Raw genomic sequence first — 15443 nt, 5'->3', positions numbered from 1 at the left:
CCCAAATTCCAAAATCTATCATCTGGAAACATACAAAAGCTCTTGCACAGATTTTTCCCCTTTCAAAAGGAAAAAAAAAAGGGGGGGGGAAACCTTCAACCCTATATTGTAAATCTATTATATCTGTCCAGATCGCGTAATTTGTGTCAAGATAAACATATTGCAGGTACTGCAAAAATGTAAGTAAATAAAGACAGAAATAACATGCATATATTTTAAATTTAAGGAATATTCGACTATTAATGGATATCAAAGGAAAGGGAATTTTAATCATCTCTCCATTCAGTCTCAGTTGGGTAAATCATATCTAAGAGATTTGCATAAATATAAACCATCAAAGACTTTTCATCTTCAAAGGGGGTTTCAAGACCCTATAAGCTTTGTACTGTAATCATCGCAGGTCACAACCCTGCAGGAATAAGGCTGCTATGGCAACATAAAAAACTAATGCTTAAGGCTTAGCATAATATTCTGACTAATAGAAAGGAAACTCATTTTAAAAGCTGGCAGCCTATTTACCAGAAGCTGGATTAGAGGTGTTATTTCCCCTTTTAGCTTCCCCCCACCACCCCTCCCCAAAAGAAGGAAAAATCTAATCACCCAGATCTTGAGAAAAAAAAAGCTTTGCAGTGATTTGCAGTAACTTTACAATTAGGCCAAAATAAATCACAGCTTTCTTCCATGAAGAATTCTGCCCTTCCCATTCCTGCTTTCATCGTCACTCTGGCCCTCTCTGTAACTTTTCTTTGGAGAAGAGAATTCCACTCAAAAATGTACAAGGAGATAAAAAAAAAAAAATCAGTGCAAATCAGTACAGTACAGCAGGTACTACAGGGACAGAAAACAGTAAAGTTGACCCAGGCAAATGCAAAAAATGAGGTAATAGAATGGTATCAGCATATATTCTTACGATTCCTATCTGTTTTTTATTTTTTTAAGAGAAAAAAACTGTAAAGTGCTACTGTGTGTATATTTTAGGTGCAAGTTAGGGTTTGTTTTATTTTACAAAATTTTAAAAGTCATGCTCCTGGGATTTTTGCTATCTTTTGTTTTGAAGGTAAAGCAAAACAAGAAAAAAAGCACATTTAATTAAATATTGCCTCCCTTCCTCTCCCTTGTAAAAGATTTGCAATAAGCACCAATACAAAAGGTAACGAGTGGAGAAGTTTCAATTAATTTTTTTTTTTTTCCAAAGGAGACGATTAAATGTTTCCGGCCTGGTAAAGTGTTCATTTCAGGGAGAAAGGGGAAAAAAAAAAAAGAAGGCGGAGGAAAAAAAAAACCCACAAAGCTTGGGGAGGGGATGAAGTAGCAAGGCCTCAGCAATTCTTTCAATTCCAGTGCACACCCAATAGTGTGTTGGGAAGAATGCACACTGGTCAGGATTTGTGGGAGAATTGTCCCGCTACAAAGGAGGGAGAGTTACGCTTGTTATAGTCCAATAAGCCATGCCAGTCAAACAAGTACCCACACTAGGGACAAAAGGAAAGCAAGAGATTCTCACACAAAAGAAAACAAGTAAGCCCATCTTTTAGTTGTGCATCAGCCTCCAGGTTTTCTGCTGCACATAAATAAAAATGAAGGGAGGGGAGCGGGTGGAGGGAAAGAAACAGCTTCTGGGAGGCTGAAAAATCATGCCAGAGTGAATTTTGGGTAGATTGGAAAAAGAAGGTAGTGGCGTTAAGCAGAGTGTGTTCTTTGTGTGCAAAGGTTGGGCAAAGGGAGAGGGAAGCGAAAGGAGGACAATGAGGCAGAAGCTGCAGGGATTGGCTTGTTTTCCATGATGGAAATAAAAGTTAGTGAGAGGGAAAGTGGAAGAGGATGAGGGGACAAAGAGCCCTGGTATCCCACCTCCCTGCAAAACCTACTTGGTGGCAGCAAGGGCTCTGCCATTTTGGTATCATTAATATTCATTACTGACAAGTTACGTCTAACACTTACATGGCTGTAAACCCTGAGAGGTATACTCTGGCTAATTTAATTAAATGTTGGTGGAAGGGGATGGTGTGCCTTCCATCACGAGCAGCAGAGGCCAAAGGGGCAGCGCCACAGAACGGACGGGGCTTGTCACACCCTCAGCATATCGGGCTGTGCTCAGCTGTACGTTCATGCCTGATCTCCATGGTTTGATCAAGGTTAGATGCTGAGATTAAAATAGATCCTAATATGCCTGTCTGCCTTTCATCACAGCTTGCACACTTGCTAGTTGCTTGTCTAATGGTTTGCAAAAATATAAAGTGAATAATTAAGCATTATTCCTTTACTGTCATGTTGCAGCAATAATGGTATATCTAAAAAAGTGTCCCTCTTTTTTGACAATTAAAACAATTATAGCATAATTAGGCCTATTTCAAAGTTTTCTTAAGTAATTTGACATGCTAACCATTTACATTTCAGGTTTTTATTGGCTGAAAAGTCAGTTGTGAAACAAACACACCTGTCAGCAATTAAAAAGGAAGAAATAGAGAACTGTTCAGGAAATAATATCTGTGCTAATTAAAAACACTAGTTAAAAGCTTCCTGTTTGTTCCTCCAGTTGCCCCAAGGAGTGACCTTCCCCCCAAACCCATTTTTTCATATGTCGCTAACATGGTTTCCCATCTTCTGCTTCCAATGCACGTAACTAAGGCTCATGGACAGACACTAATTTTGCTTTTTAGAATAGTTAGAGAAGCATCAGGCACTTACTCTTCTATTTTTGATCATAAACTCTGACAGCAATATTGGTTCTTGGTTGACCGTGGGAGAAATAAACCTGGTTTTCTTTATAAATGCAACATGGTCCATATATGTTTTTTATACAGCACATCACACACACATTTAAGTGGATGCATTTCCCAACTACCTTAGCCAAGCAACAACATTATATGGTATATTTGCAGCCTTCCCCTTAAGTTACAGTCATTCATGTCTGTGCCTGTGTGAACTTGGCCCAAGAGCTTCAGTCAAAAACTACTGTGTTGTTGGTACTCACCCATCTTATTTCTTCAGCATTTTCAACCTTTGGCAGCATCATGCTTGAAGGAAGGGTCTTGGACCGCAAAAGCACCTCTAGATCTTCTTCTGCAAGGCCGCTGGACACAGAGTTTATCCTGACACATTTTTCGGCATGGCCAAAGTCAAACTCTTCAAGGGTTTTCACAATGGCCAGTCTTGCTTCTTTCTACAATATATATGAGTTTAGAGGCACAAGGAAAGAAAAATAAAGAATATTTTCTATTGACAGAAAAAGTCACTGAGAAGAAAACTTGTTGAAATACATAGGGAAAAAGCTGGACAGCCAGTATACTGGTGTCTCTCAAATGGCTGTCACTCTTGGAGCAGTCGTCACCAGCACCTTGCAATTTTACCGTCCACTTTACTGTTTCTTTATAACTGGTAAATTAAATGCTTAGGGTTTCTACCAAAACAAGACTTTTGTGTCTGCTACTGCTGAACATGTCTAACAAATGCAAATCTTTACACTAAGAAAATGTGTTGCACTAACTATCTACTGTCTCAAAAAATGGAATGTTATTAAATCTGCATAAAACAACTAATTTTTGTAATTCATCTCTATATTGCCTGGACATCAATAAGCACAGATGTACATATACTTCTTTGGTTTTCCTTTTGTGCATGTATTCAAAGTGTATTAAAACCAGTAGTAGAGTTTACAACTCGCATATGAAAACAACACTGAAATAACTTGGAGATTTTTCTTAAACCTCATAAAAAGATATTCTGCTGGCAAAAAATAAAATCTCCAAAAACACATGCTTCTCCTGGTAGCTTGCTTTGTGAATGCAGATTTACAAATCTGTTAAACAGTTGATTTCCATGAAGAATACTTGCATGCTTTTCTGAAATGAAGTGAATTTCTTGGCCTTGAGAAAGGGGTAGGGGTGGAAGGAGGGTGCTGGGCTCCCTGCTTCCTGCCAACTGCAGTTTCAACCCCAAATTCCTTCCACTCACCAACAGCCCCTAACAAATTCGCATTGTCAAAATGCACACTTATCAAAAGTCATTTCATTTGTGAAGAGTTTTTATGGGGCTAATAAAACTTTAAAGCTCCTGACTCATGGAGGTTCAGTAATGACTTTAACAATATGCAGTCGCTGAATAGGGATGCTTTTCAAGAAAACAGGCAAACTCAAGGGGAAAAATAATAAAAAAAAAAATCATCAAAGTTAATATCCAGGCTAATACCAATCAGCAAGAGAGCACATGACAGTAGATTTAAACCAGACGGATACAAATCTCTGCCAGTGAGAGGAGCAGAGGTGGTTTCCCAGTGTGGTCTGAGTTAAACAGTGTGAGGGAACAGTAGCTTACAGTTGTCAGGCCCGATGAGAACAGTGTCTCCCAGGCCAGTTTAAGACAGCTCTGCAGCGTACTGATTTACAGGGCTGGGACCCCTGATAATTAGGGTAAGTTTAGAGCAAAGCAGTTGATGGCTCTACCTGGTTAAAAGGAAGGAATAATGAAGCAGAAAGCTAATGAAATCTGAAGTGAACAGCCTTCAGCTTGGGGCTACTAGCCATGCTTCTCCCAAGGTTGCGAGCATATGCCCGTTAATCGGACAGACAGGCACAAGGAGCCCATGAATGTATCCCTGTGTTGCGATCAGGGGGCACGTTCAGAGGTAATCTTTGGAAAATGAAACCCAAAACATTTGAACTGCTGTGAATGGACTTTGTCTGGGGCCATATAAAGATGTATGCAGTTTAGTACAAACATGTCCAGCTGGAAGACAGATCTGGTGCATAGCTGTCTAAAATGGCTCTTCCAAATTAGGTAAACCGAACCATATGATGCTAATACTGGGTAATACAAGTCCCCTATGTTTTCCTTCTCTAACCAGAGGTAATGGGTTTCTAGGGCTGGGCTGAAAGCTTCTGGATATGATGCTTAAAAACACACTCCAAACCAATTTATGCTTTTAATTAAAGTCAGATTATCACTGTTTCAGCACACACCAATCCAATTTGCAAAAGAGAGATCTCTCCAAAGTATCCACTAAGGCAGCATCCAATTCCAAATGAAGGCACATCTCTAGCAAACTTGCAAACTAATTTGTTGTGATTTTTTTTTCCCCAGAATATAATAACAAGTAATAGATCGTTTCATATCTCTTTTTCTCCTCAGTCTGCAAACTCCCTTCCCAAAAAAGACAGATCATGTCTTTCTAGGTATATTTCCATACAAAACACTTATTAACAGGCTGTTGCTGTTATCAATTTACATAAACTAAATGTGCATCCCTCTGGTACATATCCCAAAAATAACCAACAACTTCACTGAATTTATACCAACCAACAAACAGGGGGAGGGGGTTGTTGTTTTTTCCCCATATTTTAATAGAAAATATGTTGCTATGTTAGTTAACACACCCATGCCATCTGTTGGGTTGAGAATTGATGCATTTTCTTAGAACCGCTACATTTTAGATCTGCCTGCCTAGATACTCCAGGAATGGAAACATTTCCCTTCCGTGATATAGTACTTCTACTCACTGCAGTTTCCACATCAAGATTCAATTTATGTTTTTAATTGTGGAACAAACTGAGGGCACCTGGCTGCCAAAGCCAGAGCTCATGATGGGGCTGACTCAGTGCCGACCCTTCCTACAACGGAGAAAATCCCATTGATGTTCGTGGGGTGTATCAGCTCTCCACGCAGGTTTCCAATAAAACATTTCATGGGTAAATAAAAAAAATATGCTAAAACCTCTGACTAAATCTAAAACCATGGAGGAAAGGGAGAGCCCTTTTTGCCTCGATACACAGGGAAATGTAGATGCTACTCTTATGGTAGGATTAATGAAAAAGCGAAAATTCTAAGCTAGGTAAACTACTTTAACATGAAACAGAGAAAAAAGTAGTACTTGACATAATAACATATTTACAGAAGTAGATGCAGAAATAAACACATTTTTCAGACACTGCCAAGAATGAGCAAATGAGAATTTTAAAGGAATGGTGAAAGAAGTTATTTGCCCTGTTCTTCACACAAGAACTACAACATCAGATAATACTTGGTCATGAAAGAATAGTTGAGAAAGAAATAAACTTGATTGTTAAGTAAACTATTCCATGCCCAGGTGGCTTGGGATGGTGGTATCCTCATTGGGTCCTGCATGAGTAGGGTTCTTAACTGAACTAGGGAGAAAGACAACAGAGAGCTTCATGGTAAACTGTGGTACTACTAAAGATATTAAATTTGCAACCTGTGTTGGAAAAACCACTGGGAAAAAAAAAGTTGTTCAGGGTGGCTACTTTAGTATCCCTTCTGTTTGACTCTGAGGAGGACACAGGAAGATGTTCATTACCACGTGCAGCTACGCCAACTGGAGAAGATAAAGGTTTTGGTGACACAGCATTGCTGACAAATCTACTGCTACCCAGACACACAAACACTGAAATAAAAATTGGGAATTTATTGCTGGCTCGACTGGCACCCATTAAACCTAATAACTAACCATCCTCGAGAGTTTCTAGCTCTGAATTATCAAATCTGCAAAGAAAACAACATCCGTCCACTTTTACACTCCAGTGGAAGAGGTGGTCCCTCGCGGCAGGGCTGCGCGGTCTCGCCATCTGGAGAATAAATCGAGTGTGAAGTACAGTATAGTTTGGGACCAAGCTCCGTGGCGGCAGCCCAGCAGTTAGTTCATTACTCCCAAACTTGCGGGGATTAGTGCGGTATCAGCTCTACTGTTGGATGGGATCAGGCAGGCAGAGCGCGAGACTTGAGGAAGGGGGTGGTGCTAAAGAAGGAGCCCCTTGGGCTTATTTATAAAACTACACAGTATAAGCGCACCTAAATAGGTGCTTTTGGTTAACAGTATTAGAAACAGTTTCCTAGCGGCTGAATCAGTACCTTTTCATTTTTCCTTCTTTTCTTTATTTCCCTTGCTTTTTCCTTTAAGTTATATGTCAAGAATAGAAATTTCTGCTTCAAAACAGAAGGAATGCCAATGAGCTGGAAGCTCAGCCACCCACTCACTCTGGACACACTGTTAATACAGCAAAAATGAAGCAAAGATGGTCAGATTAACAGCAGATGGAAAAATTACATTTTCTTCTTTCTTTTCAAACTGGTATGATACCCTAGAAATCAGTTTTCCAGCACTGTGATTTCTAGACCTACCTGATTTTGAGGACAAAATCTCCGTTTTGTTTTAACATTCTTGCCTTGTTGTACCCCCTTTTTAAATAAAGACCTTCAGGTCTTAATTATAAAGATAGTGATCATACTTAAAGATAAGTTTATGTATAGATCTCATCCTGTTAAAATCTTTTGGTAATAATTCTTCATATGGAAATATAAATATGTGATGCGCTAAAATGGCGGGCCAGGATCTATCATCCCCATTGCCATAATAAGTTGGCATATTTCAAATGGGAGAGGAAAAATTAATTACTATAATCACAATTGAAGTTCTTTTTTTGTGACAGGTCTGACATGATAAAAACATACAATTATGTGTTAATGTTAATTCCTTGGAGTGGTTTGTTTACAGGACTTGACATTGCTGAATCTTTTGTCACTTATATTAGTGCCTGCCCTACGAATGTGCCTTTCAAATAAGATTTCGCAGAAGTGCACATTTATATTATATACCCATAGTGGCTTTTGTGCAGAATTGAGTTTCTGCAGGAGGAAAGCCTGACATTTTTTGCATGCTTAATTTTCCTTCAATGAAGTGATGCCATACAGAATGATATTTCATTTAGTTTCAAATTCACAAATGAGATTGTCAAGAGAAAAGACAAATTACATTTGTTTTTAAGGAAACAAAGAGAACTCTTAACTGTGGGGCAGAGCATTTCTGAGAGCAGGAGGTGCTTGTCTCATGAGACTTGCCTTCTACCTTACATGCATCAGGTACTTGTGAGAAAAAAATCTTTGAAATGGCAAACACTTATTTCTAGTTAGCCTTGTTAGACTGAAAAACTGTTGTAAAATATGCATACATCACAAAGTCTCCAGGAAGTGGTTATTAAATATTTTATTATCGTTATCCTTGAGCAGGTAATCAGTTAATGGGTTTTTAAAGACTTAGGAAATTTTAAAACACATTTTCTTTTGGTTCAACATGGAATACACCAAACCCACCATGTAACTAATCCTAAATGAAAGAAGGAGCAGCAGTGGGGAAGAAGAGGGGGAGTAGAGTCTCCATCATGTATGTCAGTGTTTCTCCTCTGTTTTTCATGTGTTCAGGCAAACACATGCTTTAGGGTAATGCAAGACACTGATTTTTTTGCTACTCTTTCCTGAAATCTTTAAATTATTTCCATAGTAATTATTTGGTCTATTCAAGCCTTTTCTTTTTTTTTTTATACCAACCTTTTCACTTGTCTGAAAAAGATTCTTCATGACATAATGACGTATCTAACTCTGTGCATCTCTAGCATCTGCTGCTTTTCTGTCTGCTCTGCTAATTGTCTTTACATGCAGTATATGGTCTAGCAACACTAAAATGACACAAACGTCGATAATCAGCATTGTGAACTAAGCAGCAATTTAATTATGCTCTGCTTAGGAAACCTAATTTCTTTGCCCATTTTCTTAGAAGTTTCATTTAAGGTTTAGGAACACATCAGTGCACCTATCAACAATATATATCCTGTGGTTTTAAAAGACAAGCTCTCTTAAGCTGTGTGGGAACAGCTGGGAGCAGCTTGCCGCCATGTAACTGTAGCCTCTCCTCTCCTCTACCAGCATGGCCAATGTGGATCCTGGAGATATTAGGTGGGGGCCTATCCAACATCATCAGAGCTGGACAATTTCCCTATATGCTGATCAGGTGGCTCTCCTGAGCTGCTGTGAATGTGGAGAACTAGAGAACAAGAGCTCAAGGTCCACCCAGACAGCAGTCCACAACCCAAGGCTCATGAATCCCGATAAACCTTTAGGGGTGCTTAGCTATGTAAGCAATACATTTCTTCTGAGCCTAAGTATCCAAGGATGTGTATATTAGTACAACAGCAAGACATTTTCACAAGTTGTCATCAAGATATTTTTCTGACTTGCACATATCTCATAGAAATTTAAACAGAGGCCAGTAGGATGCTAAAATGAACTGGCACATAGAAATATTCACATCATATGAGGACTGAGTATAAATATGTCAGTAGCAAAAATAATACAGTGTGGTATGTGTGCATGTGTGTGTTCATAAACACAGACAGGATTATACCTTACAACTATGTGTACAGAAATATTTCAAGAGGTTTTTAATGACAGCACTATATACAACAGCTTCAATAAATGAAAATTTTGTTCATGTAAGTAGGCAGCTATCCTTCTGTCTGCCAACTTTTATAAACACTTACAAAAGAGATGTAAACAACCTTTCAATTATGACAAATCCAGATAACAGTAATTTAAGCTGGCTGCAAGATGTAGTCTCGTTACTTTTTCCCCTGGCTTTCTGAGGGTACTTTTGGTTTTGTGACAGATTAGCATCACAAATGAAAACTCTTTAGACGCATTAGTGTTAATTAGTCTTCCTGAACAGTCCAAATGAGCTGCTGCATGATGAAATAAGGCCACAAAATACACAATCTGATGTATCAATAAAGAAAAAAAAAGACTATACTTTTCTTTTATCTGGCACATGAACCGAACTGTATGTTATGATTATTTTTTATTTAAAAATTAAAAAAAATTGAAAACAGTCTAAGATATATTTACTTGGCAGTATGTAATGGATAATTATGGAAAATGTGTACATTTAACCATCCATTTTTAATTTTATAAATGCATCTTTTTGTTAATGCTGATAGTGAAATACATTAATGTCTGTCAAAAGTACATCTACTTTATCAAACTATCAATCCCTGTTCAACAGCTGATTTCAAGTGTGATGATTCAAGTGAGATATGGATCAAACGTTTTGAAGATCATCAAATGGGTACTGTCAGAGGCACTGTTTAATTACTGCCTCAATTATTTAATAAATTAATTGAAAAAAATACTTAAAGCCAAGAGAAGTAAACAACGGTTTTCAGAAAAAAAAACAACTGACCAGAGGCTTATGTCTGCTTGTACTGAAGGAACTAGTGTCTGCTCCAAGCAGCTTATAAGCCCCTAGGAATGAAGAAAGCATTAAGGAAAGTCAGGTCAGCTGTGCCATGGCATTTTTCATCCTTTCTCTTTCCTGGAAGAAACTCTTCCCAGTCTACCTACAGTCTCAATAAAACTAGGTGTTTCAGTGAGAAAGCCTGGAACAAGTAAGCATGTTTTCTGATTGTGCAAATACCGATTAACAGCTCTTATCTCAGTTTTCACTAAGTGCCTTATCTGAGTTGGTAAATTAGAAAGTTAATATTCTGTAATGTGATCAAAACCCCATTGAATGCCCTAAGTCCAAGTGTTTACAGATCATGTTAATAGTAAAATTGTAATTGTACAAAAAAACCCTCTCAACTCTTCATTTTCAACTTTTATTTCATTAAGTGGTGTCACCTTGTACATCCATGTGTTTCCATGCAATGGATTTAGTAGGGGATTCATGGCCCTAACTGGTCACTCAGGTATCTTATGCTGGGTAAGGCACTCCCAGGAAGTCCTCGCACCAGGTGGGTTCTTGAACCATCTAGAAGAGGACTTCTGAAACCACCTTATCTCACAGGCACTTTTTAAAGCAGAGATTACTTTATGTGGTCCTGTATGCCCTTGTGAGATCATGCCATTAGTATCAATTTCCATTTATAGACCTTCTGAGAAAATCTGTACCATTGGATAACATAGCTCCCAGCTTCACCTGAAGGTCTTGGACCCCAGCTGCCCACAAGGCACAACTGCTCATGTACATTCAGACTCTCCTTTGGAGGACTGAATCATCTGTTTCCTCCAAATCACAACACAGGTGTGGTTTCAGAGATGGATCTCTCCAGGCATCATGCCCAAAGAGTGGCTTGGGGAGGACTGCACCAAGTTCAGCTGCCTCCATCCTGCTCAGTCCTGCGACGCAGCTCCAGTAAGGCCTGTGTCCCCTCAAACACTCCCATGAGCCATCTTGCCATGCCCCAGGGTATGCAGCACATATCCTTGGATGAAGTTTAACAACCTCCCCACTGATATGCCACCCTGCTCATCTGATGTAAATTAAGAAAAAACACCTAGAAAAATGATCATACTACAGGTCCATCAAATCCCCACGTGGAGACACAGGGCACTCGTATGCTACTTATCCATCACTGCACTTAGTCTGCTCTAGAGATTTACCCCTATGCCGTGGGCTCAAGCCCCTCTGTTGCACTAGTGAGGGCAGCAGGGATCTCTCCTTGGATCAGATGCATTTAGCATTGTAGAAGTAGCCTGTAATTGCAGTAATTCCATGGGAAACTTTGATCTAACAAGCTTCTCGCTAAATTGACACAACTCTTGCCTTCCTGCAAAGCAAACTGGTTTAATACATGTGTTTCACAGCCAGTGCTTATGTCAACAAAACCCCACCTCACTACACTGTATTTTGCCAGAAATCCTTCTTCTTTCTCTACCAGAAGGGCTTCCTTCTGATAGAGAGCTCACTTGGATGGGTGACTGGGATGAGTCAAGGAACCCATGCATCCCACTCCACCCCAAATGCAGGTTTTAGCACCTCCTGCAGGCAACATATTCTCAGATGCTTCTAATGATGATATGAAGCCTGTTACAGCTAGCTGTTCACTCTTGGCAGAGTCCTGGAAGCATGGGCACTAGTACAAAAGCAACTGTACTCCCTTCTTTCCACCCCCACATCCCAGAAGTGGGAGAGAGGAAACAGCACTAGAATGCCATGTCCCACATGTCCTTGCATCAGCAGTGACTAGCTGAGGCAGAGACTGATCCCTGATATAAAATAAAATATTAAAAAACCCCTCCATGACTCATGTATTCATGGCAAGGAGTAAGAACCTTTTAGAAATGACTTCACTTGTTTTCTGTGGTCTAAACTAAACCTGACAATGTGAATTTTTCCCTGCCTAGACCTGTGATTGGTGTCAAAGGAACTGAGATTTTTTCTCCAGTTTGAAAATGGGACCTGAGAACGTGGTTATTTTCTGGGTCAAATCTCACCCATGTTAATCCGACAGTTGTAGGATGGTATTTGTACACCACCGATAGATGTATTGTACTGGTATAATAAAATACATACCCTTATAGACATGTGGAGTGGAACCCTTAATTGCTTACTGGTTTTCTTCAAAACCTCATTAAGTTCCTCATTTAGATATGCCTGACAGCGGTGGAACAAGTTACTGGAACTTGTGACATTTCTTTCCCTAAGTTTTTCTTCAACTTTTTGATGAAATTCATTTTTTTTTAATGCTAGGCTGACTGAGAAGGTCCTCCTTAGTGTGGCTTCTGGAATATCTATGAAGTTTAAAGTAAGGTTGATGCATATTCCCCAATAAAAGGATAAAATAAATCAACATGTGATTATTTCTGCAAGATCTAAGCAGTTCCTACCCTCTTCTGCTTATTCCCATTCCATGCCACACTTCTTCCCCATGCAAGCATTTCCAATGCAACTGTTTCTTGAGCCAAGATGCAAACTGAATCACTGGAGCAATCCCATTAGAGAAACTCAGGCTTTTCTGGGTAGGAGAGTAGAATTGTTTTTATTCCAGACCATTTAAGCAGTCCTGTTTACAGGCTGGCCATACAAACAATTGCATTCCTGCAAGCAAGGGCAAAGGGTGACAATAAGTAGCTAGGAAGGGCAGCATGGAAATAGGAACTTCTTGAGCTGTTTTTGTTTCCACCAGAGCCAGCCAGCTAAGCACCCATCATTTCACTTGTTTTGTGCCAATAAGGAGAGTAGTAGGTAGGATCCAAAAAAATGCTTGCATCCCTTAACAACCAACACTACAAGCTCCCATTCTTACATCCATAATAATATGGATTCTTACATCCATAATTCTTTATCCATAATCCATATACATACCTAGGCATAATAACCGACCTGGGCATCTGGAAACAGAGCACCTTGTTAAGTTGTTGATCACTTGACTAACACAACTTTTGCCTTCACTTACACTGTTCCCTTCACAATGTTACTCTGAATACGTGGGGCTCCTTCACCTGTGCCTTTGTTATCTACTCTTATATCGGTCCAAATCCAACATGGATTTCATTCACTTCAAGCAGACTGTCAGGTTTTGAGCTCAAATTCTTTACATATGGCTTAACAGGTATTTTCTGTCACTTCCTGGACAATGATTCTGCCAAATGCAGAGTCAGTAAAAGACTAATAAAAAGATGGGCTTGGCTTTGAACCATTTCTGAACACATACAGTGGATGCTGGGGTCAGCCTGGACTTTGCTTCTGTACTGATGGAACTACTTCAGATTTATTTGAGACCAATAACATTAAGTTGATGCAAAGCTCTGGCATGAAACTGTTTGCTAAAATGCTGCTAGCAGTATAATTTATTTTCCTGTGTGAATGAAATTCCTGGACAATAAGGATTTTACAGCAACATAATTGCATTCATACAGCACTGCTGCTTTGTTTATCTTATATTAATTTTAAGCCAAGAGTGATAAAATGGAATTCGGTATTCACAAGTTTCACACCCATTAAACTGCTCTTTTTTCCTCACTTTTTTCTTTCCTCTCGCATTTTTGCCCAATTTGCTTTATTGTTGGGTAACTGTCTGGACTAAGTATGTATTTAGCAATTTTTTTTGTCCCTTTGACTTGATATGATTCTCCTTCTTGATCTGAATGAAGGACTGACAAAAGAGAGTCAAGTAAATATGTTCTACTTATCTAACAAATGCTTTTTATAGGAAACTGTTCTGCTTTACTTGCTAAACCTGTTTACACTTTTTGATTGCCCCAGTAATAATGTGTTTGGTATTGAGAACAGAAGGTAGTTTTTCCCCCAGAGCGTTCAGAGACATCTTCTGCAGCCAGAATCCCCTCTCCCATCACCTGCATCAGGTGCAGGTTAACCCTGGTGGGACTCAGGTGATACTCCCTTCCCTTTTCTTGGCTGTGGCTGCTCCCTCTGCTGCCAGACTGCCACCAAGCATCATGTCTGTTTGGCAGCTGCCACTGTAACCTCCGGAAGCTCCCTGGCTCATTCCAGCTGGGCACCAAGGCACTGTCCCCGCCAGTGTGTTCGCAGTGCTTGCGCTGGTGTGTGGTTATGCTGCTGGATACAGAAGGTTGTTTGGGTCCTTCGCTAGTTAAGGTGTCTTTGCTTTCGCTCAGGATGGGGCTGTAGCCAATACGGTCCAAGGTGGTCCTACTGGTTGCTCTGCATCTAGAGAACTTCACTAGAGAATTTTCTGAGGACAAAACACACAGTGATATCAATGCTCTTTGGCTTTATCTGTTGACAAGTTCTCTACCCATTTCTTTCCCTACTCTTTGATTTGACATGCAATCATCAGTAAACTTCCTAGGAAGTCTCTTTGGAGGCAGAAGATTTCTGCAGCACGGGTGCAGGAAAGAGGCTGTTGTCCTTCTTGAGCCCACTAGACCACTCCCGTGTCTGAGGGTGCTGTACCAGGTACAACAGTACAGGAAACTGTTGTAAAGCCTGTATCTTACCAAAGTCTCTTTCTTTTCTGGTTCTTCATTCCATCTATCACCTTCCTCAGTGGGCTTCAGACAGAGTCAAAGAATCCCAGAATGGCTGAGGTTGGGAGGGACCTCTGGGGGTCATCTGTCCAATTCTCCTGCTGAAGCAGGGATACCCAGAGCTGCTCACCTGAGACCATGTCCAGATAGGTTTTGAATATCTTGAAGGCTGGAGACACCACAACCTTTGGGAATCTTGCCAGTGCTCGGTCACCCTCACATTGAAAAAGTGTTTCCTGATGTTCAGAGGGAACCTCCCAAGTGTCAGCTTGTGCACATTGCCTCTGGTCCTGTCATGAGGCACCACTGAGAAGGACCTGGCTTCCACCCTTCCTTCAAGTCTTTATATACATTGATGAGCTCCCCCTGAGCCTTCCCTTCTCCAGGCTGAACAGTCTCAGCTCTCTTAGCCTCTCCTCATAGGAGAGATACTCCAGTTCCTTCATCATCTTTGGAGCCCGTTCCTAAGGTCTCTCCAGTATGTCCACAGCTGTACTGCACTGAGACCTCTGGCCTTCTCTTCCAAATTATTTGCAAGGTTTAGAAGTCCTCTCTGCTATTTGTCAGAAGTCTTTGACCATATTAAAACTGTCTACTTCTTTTTAATTTTTGAAAAATGTTAAGGTTCATTTAAAAAAAGTACCAGCACTTCATTTTATTTATTAATATTATTTTTTTAAATTCCCATGTCCCTCCATGCTCTCAGCATCACCTTTTCCATTACAATTCTAATTTCCAACTGAGTGATTTGATCTTTGCTTTAAGACAATTTTTCATCTGTTGCTTATTTGGCTTTATTTCTTCTTGACCAGGTTTCACAGCTTCAGATTCTGTGTTGGCAGTTTCTTGGACAGTTTTCCTTTCCTGTTGAC

The 15443-nt window shown here is 39.9% G+C and overlaps 1 protein-coding gene across 4 annotated transcripts in view; it reads right to left on the bottom strand.

The window, feature by feature from the left end:
• The window catches only part of CLYBL (citramalyl-CoA lyase), a 170022-nt gene that overhangs the window by 25918 nt on the left and 128661 nt on the right, over window positions 1-15443 (bottom strand). For all 4 annotated transcript variants that reach the window (XM_039382009.1, XM_039382010.1, XM_039382011.1 and 1 more), the window contains exon 3: window positions 2975-3163. In XM_039382009.1, the coding sequence (XP_039237943.1) occupies window positions 2975-3163 (189 nt within the window). The remainder of the gene's footprint in view (window positions 1-2974; window positions 3164-15443) is intronic.

Source organism: Pipra filicauda, unplaced genomic scaffold, assembly GCF_003945595.2.
Source record: "Pipra filicauda isolate LSUMZ 115617 unplaced genomic scaffold, ASM394559v2 scaffold24_size8852520_pilon, whole genome shotgun sequence".
In the NCBI taxonomy this organism is placed as follows: domain Eukaryota; kingdom Metazoa; phylum Chordata; class Aves; order Passeriformes; family Pipridae; genus Pipra; species Pipra filicauda.
This window is presented reverse-complemented; position numbering and strand designations above follow the sequence as displayed.